Source organism: Bombus affinis, chromosome 6 (assembly GCF_024516045.1).
Source record: "Bombus affinis isolate iyBomAffi1 chromosome 6, iyBomAffi1.2, whole genome shotgun sequence".
NCBI lineage: Eukaryota > Metazoa > Arthropoda > Insecta > Hymenoptera > Apidae > Bombus > Bombus affinis.
Genome location: NC_066349.1, coordinates 7,387,634 through 7,412,645, shown reverse-complemented (window position 1 = coordinate 7,412,645; position 25,012 = coordinate 7,387,634). Strand labels below are relative to the sequence as shown.

The 25,012-nt window shown below is 37.2% G+C and overlaps 1 protein-coding gene across 8 annotated transcripts in view; it reads right to left on the bottom strand.

The window, feature by feature from the left end:
- Positions 1–25,012, bottom strand: part of LOC126917941 (small conductance calcium-activated potassium channel protein) — a 240,366-nt gene that overhangs the window by 113,400 nt on the left and 101,954 nt on the right. For 4 of the 8 annotated variants that reach the window (XM_050725401.1, XM_050725398.1, XM_050725399.1 and 1 more), the window contains exon 1: positions 3,458–4,919. The exons of 3 other annotated variants lie outside the window; for them this stretch is intronic. Coding sequence is in view for 1 of the 5 variants with exons in the window: in XM_050725397.1 (XP_050581354.1) it covers positions 3,122–3,247 (126 nt within the window). In the remaining 4 variants the exon portion in view is untranslated. Of the gene's footprint in view, positions 1–3,121; positions 3,438–3,457; positions 4,920–25,012 lie in introns of those variants that run through there. One more of the 8 variants, XM_050725397.1, reaches the window with a different exon arrangement.

Below are 25,012 nucleotides of genomic sequence, written 5' to 3'. Positions count from 1 at the left end.
GTTAAGGAGACGTAGTTCACATGATCAAGATAATTCAATTACCAAAGAGAAATCCAGCATAAACCACTCCTAAACCAGAGGCGCGTATGATCTACGTAAGCAATTATATCGTGGCCCGGACAAATTTCCGTGGCCGCTCTCCTTAATGAAATACATTAATCCGCTTGGAAAAGCGATCAACGATTCAATCTCAACTCAATCCCGATCCCGCTCGACCACTTTCCATTATGGGCGTTAAACGAAGACAGAAAAGAATGGAAGAACGTTTGAAAATTGCACATCGCCACTCGACACGCGATCAAAGATACAAGGAACTTAAATCGTTACTCTTACATAGATTCATTAAAGTTAATGTACCCTCGATACATCGATATGTCGAGGAAAAGGAAAGCAACGTCGTCCCGCGGTCCATTAGCAATGACGGTAATTTTACTAAAACCCGTTCCAGTTGCGACGTTGGATAAACACACACACACACACACATACACACACGTACATGCAGTGCTTGTTAATATGGACACTAATACACGGTCAGAGAGACGCACGTAGACGGTGTGCAATTTCGCCGAAAGCCAACTACAGTTCTGCAATTAAGTTATGTAATGCAATGACGCGGCTCGTCTTGATTTACCGTAAATCGCGATTCGAGGCCTTTATTTAGAGTGGCGGATGTCGTCCAGAGGCTGAATTTAAACGGCCGGCCGACCTTGATTGCGCTTTAAATCAATTGAACCATGTCGGCGAACAGCGGCCCGCACTGCTTCCATTTTTATAGGAATTTCGAGCACGCTGTAATAATATCGCGATTGGTTGCCTGGTAAACGACCTCTGCGTCGTTTTCTACGCGTATTATGCCGGTTTCACACAGAGATGCGCGTATCGCGGTACGTGCATCGCGAGCGTACCGTGCGAATGTCGCCGTTTGTTTTAATGTTTTGTCTGTCACCTTCATACGAAATATATCGTTGCCAAGATACACCAGATGAGTATCGCGATACTGCGTCTCACGAGAATCGTCGTGTGAACGTTTCCATTGGAGTACGCTGTGAGTGTATGCTCAATGAATATCATGCGCGTATCCTCGCCTGAAACCGGTCTTATTGTCAGTGTGTTATACGAACTGCTTATGACAGCAGGATGAAGCCAACGTTTGTGGATAATTGGTATGTACGTGGTCCGAACCAAAACGTACGAAATTCCTTTCTTTGTAACTCAGATTGGTAATCAACACAAGTGACAAACGAATTATTATGATCTGCATATTTTATTAGGATATATATTTAAGTTACATTCTGAACTGATCTGAATTGGTTTCCTTGGTACAGAATAATATAAAATACACCATAGCAATTATGCCGCTTTGCATGAAATAATATCATTAGTGAAGTTTTGCAAATCGTAAGCTGCAAGTTACCAGTATTAATAAGCTGAATAATAATAAAGTTGTATCATCTACTTAACAGTAACAAGTTTGGTAATAAAAACAAATGAAATTACAAGTTATGTCAGTATGCTATTTGATACAAAATTATAAAATCATGAAAGGTCATTCCAATTTACTAATACTGTTATCTGATAAATTATTGTACAAGAGGGTCCAAATAAATGATCGCGTGTCATGGAAATGCTGCATCATAAGAACGCACCTATATTTCATTATTTGATTATTTCATTAATAGTTGTCACTTCATTATCAGTCAACGAATTGTTAACAGTCGAAAAAATGATAATAGTGCCGCAAACCTTTTATTCCCGAAGGTTAAAAATCATCTTAAAGGTGGTTATTTTCATAGAATTGAAAATATTCAGAAAGTTGTGATCGACTATTTAAACGCTGTACAGCATCGAAACATTCGATATTGCTCGAAGGAGCGGGGAAAACATTTCCATCCGTGTACTGCTTTCTAAAAAAATTGCTTTTAGCAGAACGTTCATAAATATAGCTTTATTACGCTTGAATCAAACTAGTTAAATGTAGGATTATTTAATAACTTGCAGATAATTTTTGGAAGGAAATTGAGCACTCTAAATTTTAAATTATTAAATAGACTGTGGGTGTTTTTAAATATACAAAAAGCATATGATATTTATGTAAATAAAATATGCAGAGATTCATGGAAATACACGAAGTATATCAGCAACATGTTTGATAGAAGTTTAATATATCGAATACTATTTGTGACACATTTAACAACCCTTTTACGGGTTTTCTGCTGTTTTATAATTAAATTAAAAGAAGATATCAAGGTACATTAGGACGCTTTGTCCAGTAAAAATAACTTCAAGCCTCACCCATTAAACGAATAAATTATAAGTAACTGAGTTCTATCATCTAAGGGTAGAATATCGAAAGACAACGAATTAACGTCGAATTAAAAGAAAACGGGAATCTACGCCGAGATTGATCGGATTATTTAATGGCAATTAAACGTTGAACAAAATTCTCGAAGGGATTGGAAACATGAATAATCGAAGAACAGCATTATTCATCGCTGGTATTATTCAACGACTCCTGGTGGCAATGAAATGCCACCTAATTGAAGACTATTACTTATTCATCGATTTCATTGTGGGGAAACCGCACAAATTATTCAATAGAATGGAACTGATCTTAACTTTCCTCCTCACTTCTAAGAATAAAGCTTCTTTCGACCGGTTTATTTCCGCAGACGGACAGCGTGTCATTTCAAGGTCCCAATCGAAACGAATCGAAAACTGATATCCTTGCGAAATAATTGATACAACCCCTAACCAACGATTTCTTCAGTTGCGCTTTTAATTGTCAACTGAAATCGTTTGCACTCGACAATAGATAGCCCGTTAAGTTTGAATTGTTAATCATCGCAAAGCTTCACCGTGACCCGTGGTAATTCAACCCTAAAATAACTCGAAAACCTCGAATTTTATTAATTGATGCTCCATGAGAACAAGCGGAAAATTCCGTTCAATATTCAGCATCATCGGGCGCGAAGGATCTTTGTTCGTCTCTTTGCAACTTTCATCTTATTATAACGGAAGGTAACGAGCGCTTTTAAGCCATTTTCTACAATCTCGATAACGAGCGTAAAATCATCACTTCCTTCTACTTCGAACTCCATTCCATAACGAATTCCATTATTACCTTTGGAATTTCTTTGTCCGCGATCGCAACAAGCAACTCCAAACGAGCGTGAAATCCTAACGTCACGTTGAGATCATCCTGCCGTGTCACATCGAATACATGACAGGCATATCGAGAAATGTTCATCGAGGTCGCGCCCGACACGCGTCGAATCAAACATCGTCACACTGTTACCCCAAACTCGATCACCGTTGTCACGTTTTAAGGGGAGCGAGTTCCGCGTGCTTGGAACTGTATACACTCCCCAAAGTATTATGAGACCTTTCCACTATTCCATCCCTCGAACCCATCTGTCGAAACTCTCCCACTGATCGATCACTGATCCTTTATATCTACCTCGTACACCAGGGCAGTGATCGACGATATCTGGATCGCGGGTACACTCGGTTCGTCGAGGTAAATGGAAATTCACCATGGGACAACCGCGCGTCTGATTCGTGACAGTTCGAGCGGCGTCGTGGATGAGACGGAGGGAACAACACAACGGGGGAATACGAGTTGCTCTTCGCCTTGATCACTGGTCGATAGCCAGTGTTCTAGGACTCGCGGCGATCGTCCCTTCATTAGGCAGCGGTTGGTATCTTCTCTTTTCTCAAACACTGTTGGTCCATGGTATCACAAGTTCACTGATAATCTCCGTGGAGAATCACGCGGCCGCCGAAAGCGGTTTCGAGAGCGCATTTTCGGCTGCTTCGTTCGGAATTACGGCAACTTAGGTAAGAATCGCAACGACGAGAAACGTAATAAAACAACAGGATTTTACAGGTGGATTTCAACGGTAAGAATAGATTCCAAGGAAACGTAATTGAAAGGAGGAACAGAAATACGAAACGGAGAAAAAGAGAAAGGATAGAGAGAAGAAGAGAAAGACAGACAAATGTATAATTAAAAAAGAAAAAAGAAACAAAGGCAATACACGGCCGCGTACACGAGGCGGCAAAAACCGAGACAACGGAGCAAGGGATTGCGCCTTCGGCAGGCAAATACAAGGGCCACACGCGTATCCGAGCAACCGATAGGGTGAGGCTGATGGTCCGTCTCGCGACTCGGCTGTTGCTGGATGGAGATGACGAGATGGTGGTTAAGAGAGCGAAGGGGGAGGGAGGGAGAGAGAATGAGCGAGGCGAGGCGAGGCGAGCGAGAGAAGCGTCGGTGGTGAGCGTCTGCCCGCTGTGACGCTCCCGACAGGACTGCGTCGGTCCCCATTTATTCCTCCTTTCCCTTCCACTCCCGATCCTCACCACCGCCTACCGAGCCAACCATCCTCGCACACCCACCCCCGTGAACCGCTTTGCCCCTTGCGCGGCCTCGTCGACTTTACCCCTCTTTGTGTTCCTGCCCTCTGTATACCACGCACACGCTTTTACCCCCACCCTCCTTCTCCTTCCGTCACCCTTTCTCTATCCTTTACCATCTTTTGCTATGTTTCTCTACTTTGTCTCGTCTAGCATCGTTCCACGTTTCACTCGCTTTTTCTTACTCCTTTCATCGTATGCTTTCCGTCCCCTTTCTCCTTTTCTCTTTTTCCCTCCACGTCGACTCGTCAGACAGCGTCCGCGTGTAAACAGATCTGCGTGCCGGCTAATTTTGGTTATCGCTTTAAGTGGCTAGTGAAAACTTGAATACCGCCACTTTAATAGACTAATAAATGCCCCTGAAATTGCCCACGCTTTCTTTTAGCTCCGTCGCGTCGTCTGGCTCTAATGTCGCACGACGCTCATGCTTTTCGCAGCCAGCGCGTCGAACCAGAGGAAATGAAGAGAGGGTGTGGTGCCAGTTCGACGTTACAGCCGTAGTTGACGTTTGCTGCCGCAGGGTATCTCGATTATATTGGAATTAAGAACGGGAGAGGAAACTCTGACTTCGTTAATGAGACGATCCCCTTCGGTTCTGCTTCCTTCGGCTGCTCTCTTTCCTGGAAAATACAGAGGGCTGTTTCTGTGCTTCAAGGGATTGCAGATGATTGGGATTGTATGTCGGTTGGGGATCTTCAGGGAAACCGTCGAATTTGTGTATAACCGGTGTAAATTTGCACGATGTTCTTCCGTAGGGCTCGACGATGGATTGTGCTTGATGGAGATTGAGAAAGTTGCTACACTACCACCTCCTACTCGTGTTTATCCTCTTCGGATATTCATTTTGAGATTCATTCGGCAAGGGTGGATTTTATGTACTTTCCTGGGAAATGTATTTTCTTTACTCTTGTGTTATGAGTACACTCTTATTAATAAATTTAGGATGTCTATAGAAAAATAGGCTAATACCGACAAATTATTAGGAAATAATTCACGATGATTGGAAAATCAATAGAAAGTGAAGTTAATGTTACAAGTGTATTATTAGATCATAGATTATATTTATATTTGATATTCTATTTTTCTATTATTGTGTTTTATATATCGTCAATCAATCGGATGTTGTAATCGATTGCAGATCGCAGATTGCAGATAATGTTGAATTTTAATTTTAGGCTATTTATCTTCAAGCAAAATCTAGATCAAAAAATTGTATACAGAAAGCCAACGTAATATATAATTTTTAATTCGTTATTTTCCTTTAAGGCTTAACAAATTTCTACAATCTACTGCTATGTATTTTACATTCTTATTATCTTGTGCAAATACAAAGTTCTAACTGCACCATTCTGTATAAGATCAGCGAATATTCTCGTACTTGTAAACTTGTCTGTGTGCATATTAAATCCTGTTGAAAGAATTTTTTAATCGACTGTAACTATTCGTTTTAATTTCTTCAACTCGTAGCATTCTCCGGCTTCTTGCTTTGTGTAACAACCATCCATGCTACAGCGAATTAATTATCTCAAGACACTTCTTGCTGTATAAACCAAATTTCTTACAAAATTTTGCAATGCATACAGGCAAGATCGAATTACGATATCGTTGTATTCAACGTTCTCTCCGACAGGCATTTATCCTTCAGAACCTCTCAAGAGAGAACTTATCGGTGTCACTCTTTCTACCTTCTTTGCAACTCATCTTCCATTCGATTCAACGCGAGCACCATAAATTAACAAACGAAAATTCTCCTGGCTGAAAACTTTTCCTTGGATCTCGTAACCGAGGCACGAAGGAATTCACTGACAAAAGCGGAGCATCGATCGTCGCCGGAATCAACATTCTAATCAGGATACTTTCTTTATTTCATTCTGCTAGCAGTTAGCTTCCATCCTCCCATTTAACTCTCGACCAATCCTGCCTAACGACACACAGACTAAGAGACGTATTAAAACGCTTGGTAATTATATTTGCCAATCGATAGCGTCAAAATATCTGTGACTACTTCAAACGTCTAAAATATCGTCGTCGTTCGTTTTCCTTATATGAACTTCTCAGAAGCCACCGTGATCGACTTCGCTTTTTATAAATTTCTTGATTTTATTGTACAGGTGCACGATTATTATTCACGTTAAAATATTTGTTTATTGTTACTTGTAAGAGGCGAGAGACTAGAAAAAATTATAAAAAAACATCTGTCTTCACTTTTTATAAATTTCTTTATCGCAAGGAAATAATATAAATATAAAATTCTCTGTTTCATTATCTAGATATATTGTATAATTAGTATATTTTTAGGGAAAAAGCAAAAAGCAAAGAATTTATTGCTATAAATCTATTTATCACAAGAAGATAACAAGAATATGATATCATGCGGGTCTGAAACAGATTATAGATTCTTACATCTCCAAAAATGGTTCAAATCACATGTTTCAACCCCCCAAATATATCAATTTTACCATCTGATCGATTTCACGACCACGCTATATCTCTTCCACCAACTATACTTAGGGTTTAAACTTCCTCGTTCCTTATCGTGTTCTCCATCCCTTTCGATGGTTTTGCTTCGAGGGTTCTTTACTGTCGAAAATGCCTTCCGAAACACAAGATTCAGCTTGCAAACACGAAGATTGCTTGGATACAATTCCGGCACACCACTTCGATTGTATGTCCATTACGTATCTCAATTTCGCAGCTTGCTTATCGAAGATCGCTAAAAGTTAACTGTAACTGTACTTATTGGTACGATTCACAGATCGTATATTCGATCGGTATAACGCGAGTCTGTGTCGTAAGAGCTGATCGATATTACAAGAGATTGTTGGCAATCGAGGATCATGGAAATTTGCTAAGGCAACGCATCGACGATGTCGAATTGATTTCGTTCCGACAACGAGGCGTGTTTTATGTAACCGATCGATCAATCACTTTTTTAAACGGAATCGTACGATACTCGGCGACACGGTACTTCTAAGTGGATTTTGCATTTTTGTTTTTTTTGTATTCTTTCCGGTTGAAGAATTCGACTACAAGATTTGTTTCACAATTTACACAGCCATTTCGAAGCTATATATTTAACAACTTATCTATTTTTAATATGAAACGATGTAAATGCAGTGTTTAATTACAAAATTGACATCGTAATTTAAAATCGTTACAATTCTACTTGTACATGACAGAATATACGACACGGTGAAATTAATTTTTAAAAATCGTAACTACATCTCGTAAAGATACCATTCGCTCTATTTTTTTATTCTTTCGATTTTTCCCAACTAAAAATTATTTCGAAGATATCGCAAACTCTCGAAAACTGAGAGACTCGATATCTGAGCTCGATATCTTGCGTTGCATAGAGATCAGTGGTAAATTCTTTTGCCAGGAAATCCGGGAGGAAGCTCGCGACGACGTGGCTGCTGGGCGTCGGTAAGCACAGTGCACGCCGCAAAGCAGCGATTTCGAAGAAGTTGGAAATAAATGACATCGACACAATCGACGATGTAACGTGCGCTGATCCGATGTCACGAAGTTTCTTTCGATAGTGGAACTTGACTCGATTTTCTGGCGGAACGTGTACCACGTTCTCGAGAAAAAGGAGCGTCTCGGCAATGATAAAAGAGTTCGAGGCGGACTTCATCGGCGATATTTTACAACAGCGTCGAAGATAGATATCCCGGTGCTTCGTCAATGATCGTAATAGCCACCTATTCTCGGCGAAAATTTTACGATAGAGAGACAATGTTTGCTCTGTCGACGTTTTCGCCGTGACCAATCCCTTTTCTTGCTCGCGCACGCGTGCGAGCGTGTGTATACACGTGTGTGGAAAGATCGTGAGCGGAAATAAGTGACGAGAATAGTGGAAGCTGCAACGAAATTACAGCCGGAATGAAATTAGAAAGTGGAAGACGATGATGGAGATGACGAATGCGTCTGGCGTCTCTGTTATTTTGATGATTATAGCGAATCTTCTCTTCGGGGAGGGGAGAGGAGGAAAAAGGAAATTGGTAAGTCGGGCAGATTACAGTCGGGAAATAGCGAATAGGATGTGTACGATCAGGGAAATGTTTCAATTTGCAGTTCGCTTTGCGGTGAATTCTAAGCGTGTTAATCCAGTTTGTTTGTTGGAGTCGATTGTACATGAGTCCTGATGGCGCTTCATTTTTATTGAAGAGTAGAACTATCGTAAGGGTACTTTTGGGAGAAGTAGTAAAAGAATTTACGAAAAAGTTGTAATTACGGTTTACAGTTGCTAAAAGTTGCTACCGTGGGATGTCTCATTGCTAATACAAAACCTGAAATAAACCTCAACAGAGGTGTTTCAAGTTTTAAATATTTAATACAACAAGGAAAGTATTTGACATTTTTAACTGATTTTTTTACGAGAAGACTTTTAATTAAATTCTACTAGTTGCTTATATTCTACAAGAATTTAATCCGCGCGTTTACTTATATTCTATATGTATAGTACATTTCTAAAAAAAGAAAAAAAATCGTATTTTGTTTGACCGAAATAAAGGAACTTAAATAGTGGAATAACGTGAGCTTTTCGGCATCTCGGCAGCTAATCAAACGAGGGGAAAAGGTGTTAAACAATGACAATTTATGGGCGGTAGATAGTCACGCAACGAACCGTCAGAGATTTCGAGTTCTTGGCGAAGTTTCGGATTACCACTGCCCCTCCATCGATCTTCCAGTCCGACTTGTCGTGGCTCGCGCGTGAAATGGTAATTCACGGTTAAGGTAACGTCACGCGAGCAAACCGGAAAAAAGATTTCGCGATCGCCGGTTGAAATCACAGCTTTCACCGCGGGATTGCCCTTTCTTCGTCCCTGGTTGGCCGATTTATCAACCACCATAAATCATTCCGTTATCAAAAAATACACGTTACATTTTTTAAGGTTAACTACCTTGTTTCAGGTTCAATCTCAACGCTATTTTCTCTCATTTATTTCTCCCTTTAACAATATCTACTTTAAAATTCAACTAACACGAAATAATTTCTATGCCATCCATTTTATAGAAGAAGAATAAAATTCTGTTAAGAGTTTCGAAGGATTTTATGTCAGAATATTCGTGTCAACGAATCATTATTCATTTGCGTTGTACATTCCAGTTATTCGTTTCATTTTAACAAGAATTCTCGTTCGGTACACAAAACTATGTTTCTTCAAAAGGAAATTCATGGGTTATATGAATGTAACGTATTTGCGCAGCGTCCACAGTATCCCTGACGATGGATTGCTGATTCGTGGTCCCAGTATCCACTTTCCACGCAACAAATTCTAAGCTCTCGTTTATTCACCCTTACCGTTTATCATGTCCTTTTTCATCGCACAAAATACGACCATCGACTAATCCACCTCTCATATGTTGACCATATGATGCTTCGTCGTAAAGAGGATCAACGTGTGCAATATTCCAGAGGACGGTTTTCTCCGTAATAAAGATAGTTCAAACATATTTATTTACAGATTTAGACATTTCAAATATTTCTGTTATTTTTAAAATTAATTGTTATCCAATTATTAGAAAATATTGCCAATATATAAAGTATGATATTTTATTTAATTTCTTCGATTATTTTTATAATTATACTATACAATATTTCGAATAGAATGTCGAGATTAGTTTAAATAATCAAAGATCTAGTATTATTTTGCAGTATCGATGTATTTAGAAATTTTGTAATATAATTCGTGGAAATAGAACCTTTTAGGAACGAGCAGATGCGTTCAACAGAATCGGAAAATTTTGTCGCACAAAGTAATTCACATGTAATTCGAAAATGTTGTACGGCGTAACTGTAGGAGAAAGAAGGAAAAAAAAGGTCGAAATGTAATTACTATTTTTATATTGCATCGCTTTAACGTTTTCATCCCCACCTTTCCTGACTCACGTAAAACATTAATCGCGTTATCGATATAATAATCGACCCTTTGGCATTTCGAAACTCACGTCTCCACTTTTTGCAGAAAAATTCGACAGCGGCAATTAACCGAAGAAATAAAAATTAATTGTTCGCCAAAACGATCCTCATTTTTTAATAATTTCATTAAATAGGTACTTTCCATTGATCCTCAAAGACACCTCTGTTCCCATCTCGTTTACGAAATTCAAATGATACCAATTTATCTTTTCGTAAAAAGAACTGGATTGCACATAATGAATCCCTAAAAGAAAAAATTCTGCTCTTGGACCCGTATTGATTTTATTCCAAGAGAGAAAAAGATATTTTAGCATATGTAACTTTTGTTCCATAGATTCTGATCATTAAAAAAAAAAAAAAAGAATTTATAATATTATATTACGTGTGATATTGCATAAAATATTTATCATACTATAATCACTGCGAATGTTATGCGCAAAGATATAGCCAAAGGACAGTATTCAATCAAATTATGAAGTTGGTCTTTGCTTTGAGACATGACATTACCAGATTCTCTCAATATATGTAATACTCGTTTAATAAGTGCCTTTTGATGAAAAATAGCTTTGACGAAAGTTTCCGTAGAATCAGATAATTTTCATTCGACGATATATATATCAGAACATACATTATTTTTTATGATACTACATATCTCCACCGTATTTTCTCTTCTGACTTTCAAAATGCATCTTCATCTAAAGTATTGAAAAATTTCACTTGACAAGCGTTGTTTCTTTCCGATTCGCGAGTCCATTCTATCAGATTACTTGCAACGAAAACGAAAGAAAATCCATCACAAAATATAATAATTTGGCTGTGAATATTCGATACGTTTATGGGGAATTAAAACTTTATGCAGAAATGTACGAAGCACATATAACTTGTAAAAACAACTAAGATATTCGAAATAAAATATTCATTATATACAATGTCTGGAGAGCGAAAAGAATCTCTATGTAAATTCCATTTCTATAGTTCTATTCATAGAAATATAAATTTACAGAAACATCCGCAGTCTACTTCCAATAATTCTTCTTGTTTTCCTCGAAAAGCTCAAATTTCATTTCCATCTCCATAAACATCGGCGGTTGCTCCCTTTTCGCTCTTCACAGATTCGCTATCTCAATTCACACTTTCGCCTTTACTTCCTTTATCGACGATTCACCGTTTTCTCGCGCAAATATTGGATCGAGAGCGGCTAGTCGCTGCATGGCAAGCGAAACGCATCGCATCTCCTCGATATTCGAAGAAATTGCTCGAGAATGGTTACGAAACGACCCATCGAAAGGGAACAAAGGAAATTTCGTTGGTTGTGGTCGATCTGTAAATCTCCGCGGGAACTTTGAATGTCGTGGTCGGCTGTCGAGGTTAACGATAAGCGGTAGTCGTTCTCCGATTGATAAGAAAACTCAGGGACAATGTGCTATGGCTGGTGACGGTTGGTTTCGTGACGGGGATAAATTGTAATTGAGGCTGCTTGTACGACAGACAGTCGGAGAAACGATGTTAATGGGCATAGGGACTGACAGGTTTGTCAACTTGCCTATCGCGACCGCGAAACGTCGATGTAAATCAGTTGTTACGTGACGTGAAATATTTCAGTTGCTAGAGTCGGGTAGTAACGCAGAAAATGGTGTTTATGACAGTCCTTTTGTTCACAAAACGTCAAAAGATTCGCAAATTAATTAAAATGATCACTTTCATTTTCATAAGTTATAATGGAATTTAATCGGATTAAAGTAGAGTATATTAGGATTATTCGGTGACTATACCGAATCAGATTAATATAGATTAATGATACGAATTATAATACTTTTTCTACTACTTCATCTATACGATTGATTATATAATAAGAATAATTAGGAATTTTTAAAATAAGAAATATTAGAATAGAATTGCATCAGAGATTTTTTAAAATTTGTTATGTCAAACCATTCTTTTAAGTTGATTAAGTTGATTGAATTTTTTGTTAACGAACCTGGGGATATAGAAAATAAAGTGTGAAATGTTGTGTGTTTATTAAATGGAAAAAAAACTTGTTTGAAGAGAGAGAAAGGGGGTCGTGTGAAATTTTAAAAACGTCATACAACATAAAAATGCTATCAGTATTTTTATCAGCCCGAGGTACAAGCAGGATGACCGGCGTGTATGGCTAACACAATACATGTGATCGAGGGTCAAGGCTCGTTTAAACATTTGGCGGCCGTGGCGCTACAATTTCGTGAAACAAATTGGGAAGTGTCGTGTTTCCGTGCTTTTAGTCTCTGACGAACAGACCGCGACATTTTGTGCGGTTACGTTTCGCTAAGATAATTGCCTATTTGCTCTCGTGACATGCCTTAATAATCGATTCCGACCACGGAAAAATTCGAGAGAATCGTCTCTCTGTTTTTTCAACTTTTCTCCTTGCCACAATCCCCACTATAGGCTTTATTCATGAGAAAAAAGTATAAATCGTTAATCTTTAATCTTAATTACTTGATTCTTCGATTATTTCGTGGATGGTGAAAATCCAAATATATATATTTTACGGAATTTTGTATATTTTTTAAATAGTTTCAAACAAAATCAAATGATTTTCAATTCAATTCGATAACAAAACAAAATTTTTTCTGTAGTCTAATTGGCATGCAGCAGGTGTTTGGAGAATCCATAATTTCCCGAAGTTTGGAGGCAGAACGGTGCGATAACGTCGTGTAACAGCGAATTATACGCGCACTTGTGTTAAAACACTTGTCCGGTTACAACGCTCTGGGGGAATAAAACGCAGTCTGTTCACCGCGTCGAGAAAAGAAAAGAGATCAGCCGGGATTTTGGGTGAAATTAATTTTGTCGGATATCCGAAACTACAAAATTATGCGAGCCGATAGAATTACCTACTTGGAAAGCCGCGGAGTTGCTAGTTGCGATACGTATCCCACAGTTTTAACGTTTCAAGCTGCGTCGGGAGATTGTTTTAGGGAATGCAAGGATTCGGATTCAAAGAGAATTAAATCGCGCGTGCTGAATCGCCCAACGATATAAAAACTTTCCATTCGGAGGATTATTCCGCGCATTTTTCATGCAATTTTCAAGGAGAAAGTTTCTTTTATTTTTGCTAACTCCGATACAGTTTCAGATTGAATTTCGATCCAACGTTCTATTAGATCACTACTGTGTTTCCTCTGCTGAAAATGTAATGGAAATCAATTTTTAATTCGGAACATTTACCCTCGTAGGGGAACGTTGATTAAATGGTATCGATATTTGGATCAATGTTTGCAGTTGCACGTGGCAAATTTGTACGCTTCTCCTTCAAGAATGCATATCACTTGACCTACAGGCTAACAAATTCATTCTGGACTTAATTAGTCGTAATGGCGAGTCCTTGGCCAATTAGTGTTATTCTTAATTAAAAGGAAACAATGGGAGAATCTTGAAGAAGTCAGAGTATAAAAATATTTCACACAATGTCAGACAGAGGACAGTACGTCGAACTTCTATTCCCTGAATTTTAATTGCAATTTCTTAGTAGCAGGCTATGCGTCACTGTAACATTGCGGAGACCGGATAATGGTAAGGATATTCCTTTGAGAATGTCCGAAACTTTAATAATGTCTCGAGGAAACTTAAGCAAGTTCTCATGGAGAACATAACCGGTTATGTCATAAATAGCTGTCCGACTGTCAGACGCAAAAGGAATTTAGGCATCGGTGGAACCATTGTGAAATAGTCGTCGAGCAGAAACCTAGGAAATGCCCGAAACTTTCTGCTTTCCTCACATAAAATCCTGATGCACGAATTTTATCGTATTTCTTGCGAATGGTTTATCGAATTCAATATTTAGAATTTCTTATATTAAGTGATAAAGTATAACATATAAATGAAAGATATGACACGTTAAATTAAGTTATTAAAAGTAATCTTAGACCTTAAACGCAACTTTTTCAACCCAAAAACGATAATATATTTACGATAGTACAAGAATGATTTATATTTCTCTAGAACGCTGTTCTCTAAAAGCTTGGATACTGTCGCTTTTATACGACATCTTATTCTGTCCACCTAATCTCGTAAATACCAATTCTCACGGCAGCCACTGTTCTCTTGTCTCCTTCGACCAGATGAATGAATAACCCTCGCTCCTCGTTAAGCAAACCGAAAATTCCACATTGACCTCCTATTTCGCAGATAAATACGAAACCGTAAATTTCATAAATTTCCAAGGAGCTATGTCAAACATTAACAATCTCAACAAGAGCGATGTTCTTTCTTCCTAGGGTCCAACATCTTGCAGCGCGCAGTAAAGGAAGTTTATCATAAAGGGAGCCGTATCATGGCGTAAATTCTTTGAATATTCTGCATCCTGTTAAAGACGTTACGAAATAAGCCTATGGGGAAGCGAACATTTGAGAGAACTTGACTCGCACCAAGAATCTCAAATGTGGGCTGTAAAGCATCGTATCAATGACGTTATAAGTAATATAATATAATAATTAGAAGTAGATTTCCACTCGTAAAATGTACAAAAATTAAGAAAACCATGTTTAAGGATAAACTAGAAATAAAATAGTAACAACGATAATTAAGATGATAACAACGATGACTATAAAGACTCTCTTCGCTAGGCAACACAAAAATAGGGTCATTGATCTCAGGCTACATATCGCATAATCTCGTTTGCATTTAATACGTTACATAGTGTGCACATACCCGCATATATATGTCACATAATTAACTCTTATCAGAAATAGAGATACGGAGATATCGGCCTTTGATGACAAATCACACATATACCGGCATGACGTTATCGTCAGCTAGTGATTGGCATTACTACCTTGGAATTAATTAACTATTCGCTAGATATCACTAGAAGATATAGAATAGAATAGTTAGAGATCGCTAGAATCGCTTTGTACGGTACACACTCTTACCAAGTGTAATCAAATTTATATATATGGCTCTACGTATGCCAATTATTCCAATATGGTTATGTTGTCATATTAAATACAAATAAATTTATTAATTATTCTTACATACAAAGGGAGACATCACAGGTTATTTGGTTACTATAAAAACGAACACAAGTTAGAAAGGTTGAGGAATATTGCTTTATATTTAACATTCGCTCGATCATATCGATACGTACAGTATCCTATTTGTAAAGAATCACTTAATATCGAAATTTAATAAAATAACAGTAGTTATATTGTTTATGCGTAGCTTATAGTTCAAGCAGTCATCTCAATCTGGCTTGATGCTCCTAAACTCGACGAGAGTTAATTGAATGAAGCAAGTGCGGTGCGCACGAACTTCCACTGTTTTTCAATTTTACAGAGAAATTTGTCCCGCTGGATAGTTATGACTACCAATCTTCAAATTTCAAGCATATCCAGTCTCGGATTTATGCCGGTTTCCTCGCTTACAGACCGTCCCCATGGGTTTAATACGCCCGTCTGTCGTGATTCGAATCCGTATGACTTTCTGTCGTGGTTGGGAAATGGTTGAAATGTCTTTGTCGGCGAGATTAACATCTCGACGTGTTAACGTTGAACGCGTGGCTATAGCGAAGAGATTTTCGGGGAAACCGGTGCGGTAAGAGTGGCATGAAGTGAAGAATAATCAAATTTGTCAGAATGAGAATCCGCCCGTACGAATTCCTCCATCCGATGATGTGAGTAAGCTTGTCCGAGATAATGTGCAACTTGAATTATAAAAGTGCCTATAAAAGTACTTTGATAATTAGTTTGTACAAGCGGAGGAGGCGTTATTCTGTTTGTTTTATAATTAGAACAGATTTCGGCGCGCTTATCGCGGTCTATATTTTACTAGCATGATTATTCTTCATTATTTCTTGGTTATTTTCAAGTGATCCTAAAATAACTTTAAATATCTTCCAAATGAGATTGAGAGTTCTTTAACACTAGAACCACCGATAATTAAGATGAAGCTATTTCTACCAAAACCAGTCAAAATGACTGGTCTTTAAAAAATACGCAATAATAGAATATTTTTATATTTATTGCTTTATTACTTTCTTATAGAAGGAATTCCATGTTATGTAGTACATTTTTGATATTATTAATCCATGGGACTATGATCCCTAAATGAGGGTTGATACATCTATAAAATTGTAGAACGAGTCATTTTGACTAGTGTGGTATTTCTAGCGTTAGTATCTAGCGATCGATACAGAATTTTCCTGATAACTGATATCACCATATCGAATGATACGCGGTAAAAATTTTAAAAACGTGTGGGAAGTTGTACAAAACGATGGAAACTGGTTAATTGGGATTTGATAAACAGATTGCAGGACCCTTTTACACTTTGATAAGTACCGATCATTTTGACTGGTATTGGTATAAATAGCCTTGATACAAAATTATTTTAAGTTTGAATACATAAAAAACAAAATAAAATTCATTATACTATTCTTTTAGTTATCGTTACGAAAATCATTACATCATTGTGGAAAAAATATAACATGAATAGGAATATTAAAATAAGATTGTAAAACCAGTCAATTTGATTGGTGTGATAGTTATAGCGTTAATTGGCCTTGAATATTACATGGCCTTCAGATGAATTTTTACGCCTTTCGCGTGATCGTGAATGATCTTCAATGATCATTGAATACCTGGATGTCGACTCAGAGAATTAAATAATCTCGATGAAGGTACCTTAAATACTGTTTACAAGACATTGGAGAATCTTGAAGTACTTCTAAATATCTTTAGATTTTCTGTAAAATTAGTTACACTATTCCTGTAATGCGTTTTCAATGTAACGCCTATTTGTTCCATTTTATAAATTGCTCTCTTAAAGAGAAAACAAGCTTTGAAAACACGAGAAGAGAGATTGTCTTCACGCTTTTAAACCTATCGAACAGCAACGTACAATCTGAGGCAGTCGCATCTGAACGAGACTATTCTGCAGCTAGAATTTTAAAACAGTGTCGAATCGAAGAAACGAAATAAGGTTGGAGAACAGTTTCGATGAATATCGAAACGCGATACGCCATTATCAGCAGGCGTATCCCGTACGGGTATCGCATTGATTCGCGTTGTAATCCGGCGGAAGTACGAAATATCTGACCGAAACTTGTAACAAACGCCGGTCGGGGCCGTATTCATCGCTGCTCAATGGAGAGTTTTGCTAGAGAATTGCAGTTACACTGTTTCTCGATAACCTCGTTCGCCGTTTAAATGCGTTTTGTTCGTTACCGCTACGTGACGTGTTGTAACAAACCCAAAACTCGATTGTACCCAATCGAGACGCTCGTTGACCTGCTGTTTCTCCGTTAATTCACTTATTTATCTTCTGACGAGATCGTTGCCTATAGCAAGATTCGCAAATTTGTTTCTCGTCCCTTGTCAATCCGTTCGGTTTATCTTCTTCCCAGCCACTCGAACATTTTTGCATAAAAACTTGGCTTGTACATACACCGGAAATGTTCTTGAGCGAAGTGGAAAAATTGGAGAACGAGAAGAAATAAATGAACGAGTGGGAGTCAGTCGCATTAGCGCTTTGCGGTTCGAATAAATTTACTGATAACTTTAACAAGTAACCAGTATTTTTTGTAAACACTTTGTAAAAAGTTTCAAGTTCGTAAACTTCACCTAATGGATCGACCTGCGCGTGACACCAACCTGGTGTGGACACTAACATTTGGCCTGCACTCGACAACACGTTGGTGCCATCGGACGTGAAAATACCAGGATTTCGAGCGAACAAAGCTGGCAACTGACTTTATTGTCTCTGAATCAATCACTAATCGTATATTAATAATAATTTTATTATTATATTATCAATGTGTGGCAATGGCTAATGTTACTATTGCTTCATACGTATGGTTTGTACAACTACAGTTGCAGTATTATTTGGCATATATCAAAACATGTAGGATCAATTGATTATTACTTGAGAAACCCATAGACTTTACTTAATTGAAGTACCTTATTCGATAAAAATCAAACAATTAAAAAAAAAAAAATTAAACGATTTCATTCGTTCATTTCGCGAAAATCTCAAACATCAACAGGAAAAAAGAATGCAACTCCAAGACGGAAAACGAACACTACGATAGACGAACGACGATTTGTAAAACACGCTCGGAAAAGATAAGAATTATTCACAGTAACGATCCGCGTCTAACAGACGCTCGATCACTCAGCAAAAGCACAGGGAACGTATCGACAGAAAATACGATGAAAGATGGACTGTACAAGAAACGTACGGAGAAGGACGAGACGGATGTCTGCAGCACTGAAACGCGGAACTTCACTCCATAAAGTTTCCCGTTTCTCTCATGGATTGCGTGCAAAAAAGCGTTCCGATCGGTGGCTGGCAAACGGCACGATAGCTGAAGGACCGAAGGGGGTGGAAAGTCGAAAGCAGATCCATTCTCTCCCCTTTTAATCCTACTACCAAGCTTGAGAGAAGGCGGGGGAAAAAAAAGGAAACACCGTTGCTGAATCGCTCTTCGTGGTGCCATAAAACTTCCTCAGCTTTTCGACGTGACGAACCCTCTTGCGACCTCGAAATATAATCGTTCTATCGCATCTCACCTTGTTTCTATTTTGAGCTTAAGGAGACATTCTAGTTTTTGGAATTGTCAAGGATTTTTTATTAACTTTTTATAAATTTGTTACTTACATAGGAGTCAATGTATAATTCATTCGTTGCTTTGTTTTAAATAAAACACCTGCGATCTATCTCTAATTATCTAATCATTTTTTCTTTAAAAGCCCAATCTTCAAATAGGAATATCTTTTTAAAGAAAATTACTGTTCTAACGCGAATGATAACCTGTCGAAGTTTCGCAGGAAACTATGTATTGATAAACTGGCCATTTGAATTCCGTCACAATGTATATCAGATGGCTCACATGTATACAAATAGAACAATCGCAAGGAATATGGATTTGTCACGTAATTGCAATTGGTCTGTTAAAATTAATTTATCTGTGACTAATAGGAATGCCGTTACGACAAATTCATCGGTTGAAACGGAGAACGTTAAATCAAGGCACTTACCATATTGATCGGATGATACGATCTCATTTACCAAAGTTTACTCGCAAAAACTTATCGTGAGTGAAATTCTATTATCAGCTTTATCTAATGGATTCTTTATAGTTGGTCTTAGGTTGTCAAACTTTGAAATGCTTATGAAATATCAATAATATACGGCGAAAGTATCCTTTTCTGTATTTAACAAAGGCGCACGTAGAACGTATTAGTTGAATGCTTCGAAAGTTTTCAACTTTCTTAAAGTTCCAACGTATTATCCTTTCTCACGTAACTCAAATATTTTTCCCTTCAATGAGTCACTTCATATAAAATTACTAACAGCTTCAAATAGAAGCCGTACAATTCAGAAGGGGGTTTAATTTGATGCTATTAGTCTTTTATTGATGAAAGTATAAAGAATATATGCGATATTAAATTTCTTTTCTTTTTTTTTTTATTTTAATCATATATCTTTACTACGTCAATTGAGTTGGAGTACATTTTACTTAAACAGAACTTCGAAGTCAAAAGATTTCTTCAAAATACCGCAATATTTAATGCAAGTAGTTTCCATGGCCACATTCAACGCATTCTCCTCCTTTATATTAAATATTAAAAATACTCTACGTTTATCTAAAAAACTAAAAAAATCCTCCCTTTATTCGAGTCAACAAGCAAAGATGACACCATCTGAAAGACGTCTTACAAGATGCTTCTACAAAATATCTTCATCTGTCTTCCATTCGTTATCGATTCGCTACCCGTCATCTGCGCCTTATGCAAATCGATGAACGCGACACCGAATACGGATACTCCGTGGACTCTCGTCCCGATATGGATTCCGGACCAACTGCAGTTCAGCTTATATGAATGCACCTTCGAATAACACCGATACATTGGTTTGTTCATGAATTATTGATTCATATCGAATCGAGCTCTGCGACTCTGTCTCTCCACTGGCAAAACTCAACCGAAAATTAATGCTTGTCGTTTTGCGTGCACGGCGAAACACGTAATTAAATTTCCCCATGAAGGGAGCTCTTTAGTCCCCTCATAAAACACACTGCCTCTACTGGCAAGCGACGCGTATATTTTTTTAATCAAATGAAGTAAGAGCTTAAAGTGGTTGACACGAATTTTCGTTGTAGTTTTAATTTTTTGTGCTAGTTTTTTGTTTGTGGTTTATCAAGCATATGATCCCTGTTGTTTTTGGATCTTAACCAGCTAACTTTATGTTTATGCTACGTGTACTCGTCTCTATGCTATGAATATTACGCTTATTTTATATTAAGTAAAATCGAATTCCACGATTGAAACCACTTTATCGTTCGAAATATTCTTCCAAGTTTCTATATTATCTCATCTATGTTAACCAAGTTGCTTGACTTTCTATAATAAACGAACAGGTTATCGTGTCTCATTACAGTTCCAATGAATTTTCAAAAGGTTTTTTTACGACACACATAATACATTTATGGAACATTTCTCTGTTAAGGTACTTGAATACCTTCACAAGCCACTGTATGTTTATCAAACACGCGAAATTCAAACAAGGCGAGGAGAAAAGAAAAGGTTTAAAAAACCAAAAGGGCAAACAAAAGCTCAACTTGAATTCCCTGTGCCACGAAACTTCCGGGGAAAGAAAAGGAAACAGCAAAACGGGGCATGTTGGAAACAACGAAGTTGGGATTCTGATAGCGGAAAAGAAACCGATTTGAGGATAAGTTCGATCACGGCGTCGAGGGACGAATTATTTTCTTGACGGCGCGCGAGCTCGGTTTACCAGCGTGGTTCATCGGTTACCGATCGATCGGCCCGACACAGTAGTCGATAGACGCACGCGGATCTCCAACACGAAACGATGATGCATTCGTGCAATATATCATCGGCCGTTGCGTGACAGCGCCCATCAATGTAACGATTCCGCGCTGTTACATTTGCTCTGCACACCGATGCCACCGCACCGGTAGAAGCACACGTTGAAAGAATTAATGACCATCACGTCGTCTTCCTACAGCTATCTCGCACTGGGTCACGATAGAATGCCCTAATGTATCTTAGTTTATTTCTTTCTTTTGGTTTTCATGTATATCACACTTCAGGGGCGTCGGATGAAACGACTGGTAATATTTTGTCAAAGAGTGTTGAGGATTTCAAATACCGAGTTTAATAGATTTAATGCATAGTATTTTATACAGATTTTACTTTTTAATTTATTAAATTAATTATGATACTAACTATAGGTGTTGAACTATAGAAGCTTGTTACTCGCGAGTAAATAGTGGATGGTTATGCATTTACGGAAAATTTGAAGAGTCCATGTAATATGCAAAATAAATATTCTTTTAATTAAAAACTGAATATTAAGGATGATAAAATTTCGCTGGTTGGCTTATTCTTCGAGAGAAAGACTAGTTCGTGTAAAAAATTTTAGCAATTATAGTGTTTGATTAAACCATTTTTAATTCTCTTTTATACGCGAGGAATTAATGTTACTGTGTTATCTAACAGCAGAAAATTTGTTGCAACGTAAGATGAGATGTTTCACCGTAATTTTTACACGTGTATATCACACTATGTAACGTTAAAAGCAAAGTTTTATTATTTTTAATTTTACTTTTATTTTGATTTCTAAAATTTTCCTTGTGTTGCTGATTTTCGGACATACTGTATATAACGTTGCAACAGTACAATAGGTAGTCGTTACAATGCTTACTGTATAAAATAAAATCTCTGTGCTTATATTTTCATCCCTTTAATTGAGTGGATAAAAATATGAACTGCGAGAGGAAAACCGAATTTCATTTACAACAATTGATAGAAGCAAGTACATATAATCGATCCAATATTCCAAATACAACGAAACACGTTAACAAAGGGTATTCTTTCCTGTGATGTTTCGTTCTGAATTACAATATGAAAGATATTGTAAAATTGAAAAGTGTGTTTAAATAAAATATCCCTCAAAGCAGCATCGAAGAAGTAAATCAGGTAGAAGCGAGGAAGAACTTGAATTATTTATTACCTGTTTTCATCCAGAGGTATAGTTACGGATATCGGTGAAATTTTAAAAGCCGACAAACCTTCGAAGCAAGCCAGAAATCTTTTGATACAAGCTCCACTTACCTCGCACGAACTACACTGAAATATTTTGCCACGACAGGCTGCATCGATTCGAAGAGGCTTTCAACGTGGATGCAAATATTAATTACGGAAATGAGGTAACTTTTATCGCGGAAACGCAGCAGCGAGCGATAAGTTGTCGCGTCTCAATAAGATCACTTAGTCAACGGAAAAGAAATTGGTTTCCTTGAGAACCGCGAGCCATCCAGACGATGCTACGACCTTCGTCGGTCATACAATGAAGAAACTTTTTAATGGAGTAACTTTGCCGAACTCGTTCCATACAGCTCGACAAATCGAGTAGATTGTCGGAAATTATAACGCCACGTGAAGACGTTTCGAAACTTTCATCCCAGCTAAGTGTTTAACACATATCGCCATGCCAACGAATCGCATTCCTTCTGGCGGAAAATTTTCGATCGAATTATGGTTAAACGCGAAAAAGTAAATACAAAAGTTAGGCCTGATATAATTTGACCTTTTCACGCCAACGTGTTCTATTTCTTATTTATTGATAAAAATATCTTATTTTTATCACGAAGGAAGTTCACTCTTTCATTCTGAAAAGATTAATGTTATCTATGATGACGAAAAGTTGTAAAAGTTTTCAGAAGTTTGTGGCAATTTATCGCATCACGTGATTGAGCTTTATCGTGGAGGCTTAACTAAATGGTATTAGAATTCGTAACTCGATACCTGAACAGAAATACTTTAACGTGCGCGGAGGTGTTATCTTCGATATTAGATAAATTTTATGAATTTTATGAATTGATTGCAGATATTCATATATTAATGAGAAGCATAAATATGGAAAAATGTACAAGAAATGTAAAAATATATAAAGTATTAAAAGTATGTGCATGTTATCACATTTAGAAATTAAAATATACCTTCATTCGAGTTTTACTTCTCAATCGACAGATATCTGTGAAAATATGAGTTTTCGTAAATACATCCATAACCTATTTTTGAACAAAATTTACTGTCATAAAAGATTTAAAAATATTGTAGTACCATGGATGAGGGATGAGATACTACAATATATTTATTAGAAAAATAACTACTTAAAAATATCCAATTTTCATGAAACTGATACTAGCAATAATTAAAGCGCTAAAACATTGCCATGTACATAATCAGAAGCAGGACTTTTCCAGCTCAGAGATCGATAGACGGACTTTCATTATCGGCTATACAGATGAATATAGATTCCAAGTGTTCTATTAAGAACAAGGAAACGTTGGATTCTCCGATTGTAATCATCCAGCGTTTTCGTATGCGATTGGAGATTTTCACGAAGGTATTATTAAATCGAAATCAATCATTCCGAATAATTTCCAGCGTCATGGTCACATTTCCATTACGTTCGTTTATTTTATCGTTTATTGAATATTTTACGTGGGATATATTAGCAACTTTGCTGAATTCTCATCGGTCATCTTTCTTATTGTTAGTTGGTATTTAACCCTGTTAACCTAGAACTTCCGACGTAGGTCGTGGCTTATCTAAGAGAAATTACCTGGATTAACCAATGATTGTAATCTATGCTGCAGTTCCGCGTTCCACGTAAAACATTGTACAAATATATAAAAATATTTAATTTTCTTAAAATAGATACTATTTAGTACGGTTAAATAAAAACGGCTAATGAATTAAACTAATACAAATAATTACACGGATAATAAGTAATTAATGAAACAATTATGCAAGTTATTATAGGTGTAATGCAAAAAATACAGAAATATACACTATATAAATTTGTCTTCAGGCTCATACGATGTTCTCTGTTAAACAAAGCGCTTACTAAAATATATATATGTAAAGGTTTCACACACATCTGAAAAATCAACCCCGACCTCCGCAGAGTTGAGGAAACACTGAACACGATTTTAAGAAGCATCCATTTAATAATTCACGATGGATCGTTTTTACGCTTTAACCTCGACTGCTATAGTTAGAATGGAAAATTTTTGGCATACAAGGCCATGCCTATTCAGGAATTAGAAGATACTTCACAGCAGATATCGAGTTTTATTGATTAATTCAAGAATTACAATTCTTGAAGAATATATAATTGAATGGTAAGAATGTTGGAAACTAAAGAAACTTTCCTCACTTGCTATGCTATTTTTATTGTCTTCGATAATAATATGAATAAAACCTGTTGTGTTCATGCTATAAAGTGTTTACAAGATACATTAATTTTTTAACAATCATTTTACCGAGCAAGTTTCAACTGTACACGTCAATATGTATCGTTCCAAAATCCTTTTATTGAACAAATGAAGAAGTATGTTTCTCTTTTTGACTAAGTAAAATTTTTGGTTGCAAGTACCACTACGGATTGTTTGAAAGACATCACAGTGAACAGTAAACTTTGGAATCTTTATGATTCAAACTAAACAGAGATTTCTCGACAACGCGACTTGTATCGTCGTTGGTCAGCTGTTTGAGATTGATAGATATTATAGAACGCGATTGGTAAGTGTACATTGTATATTAAGGTATATGTACCGGTGGCCGTAGATTTTCATTGCGCCTTAATGCGATAGGT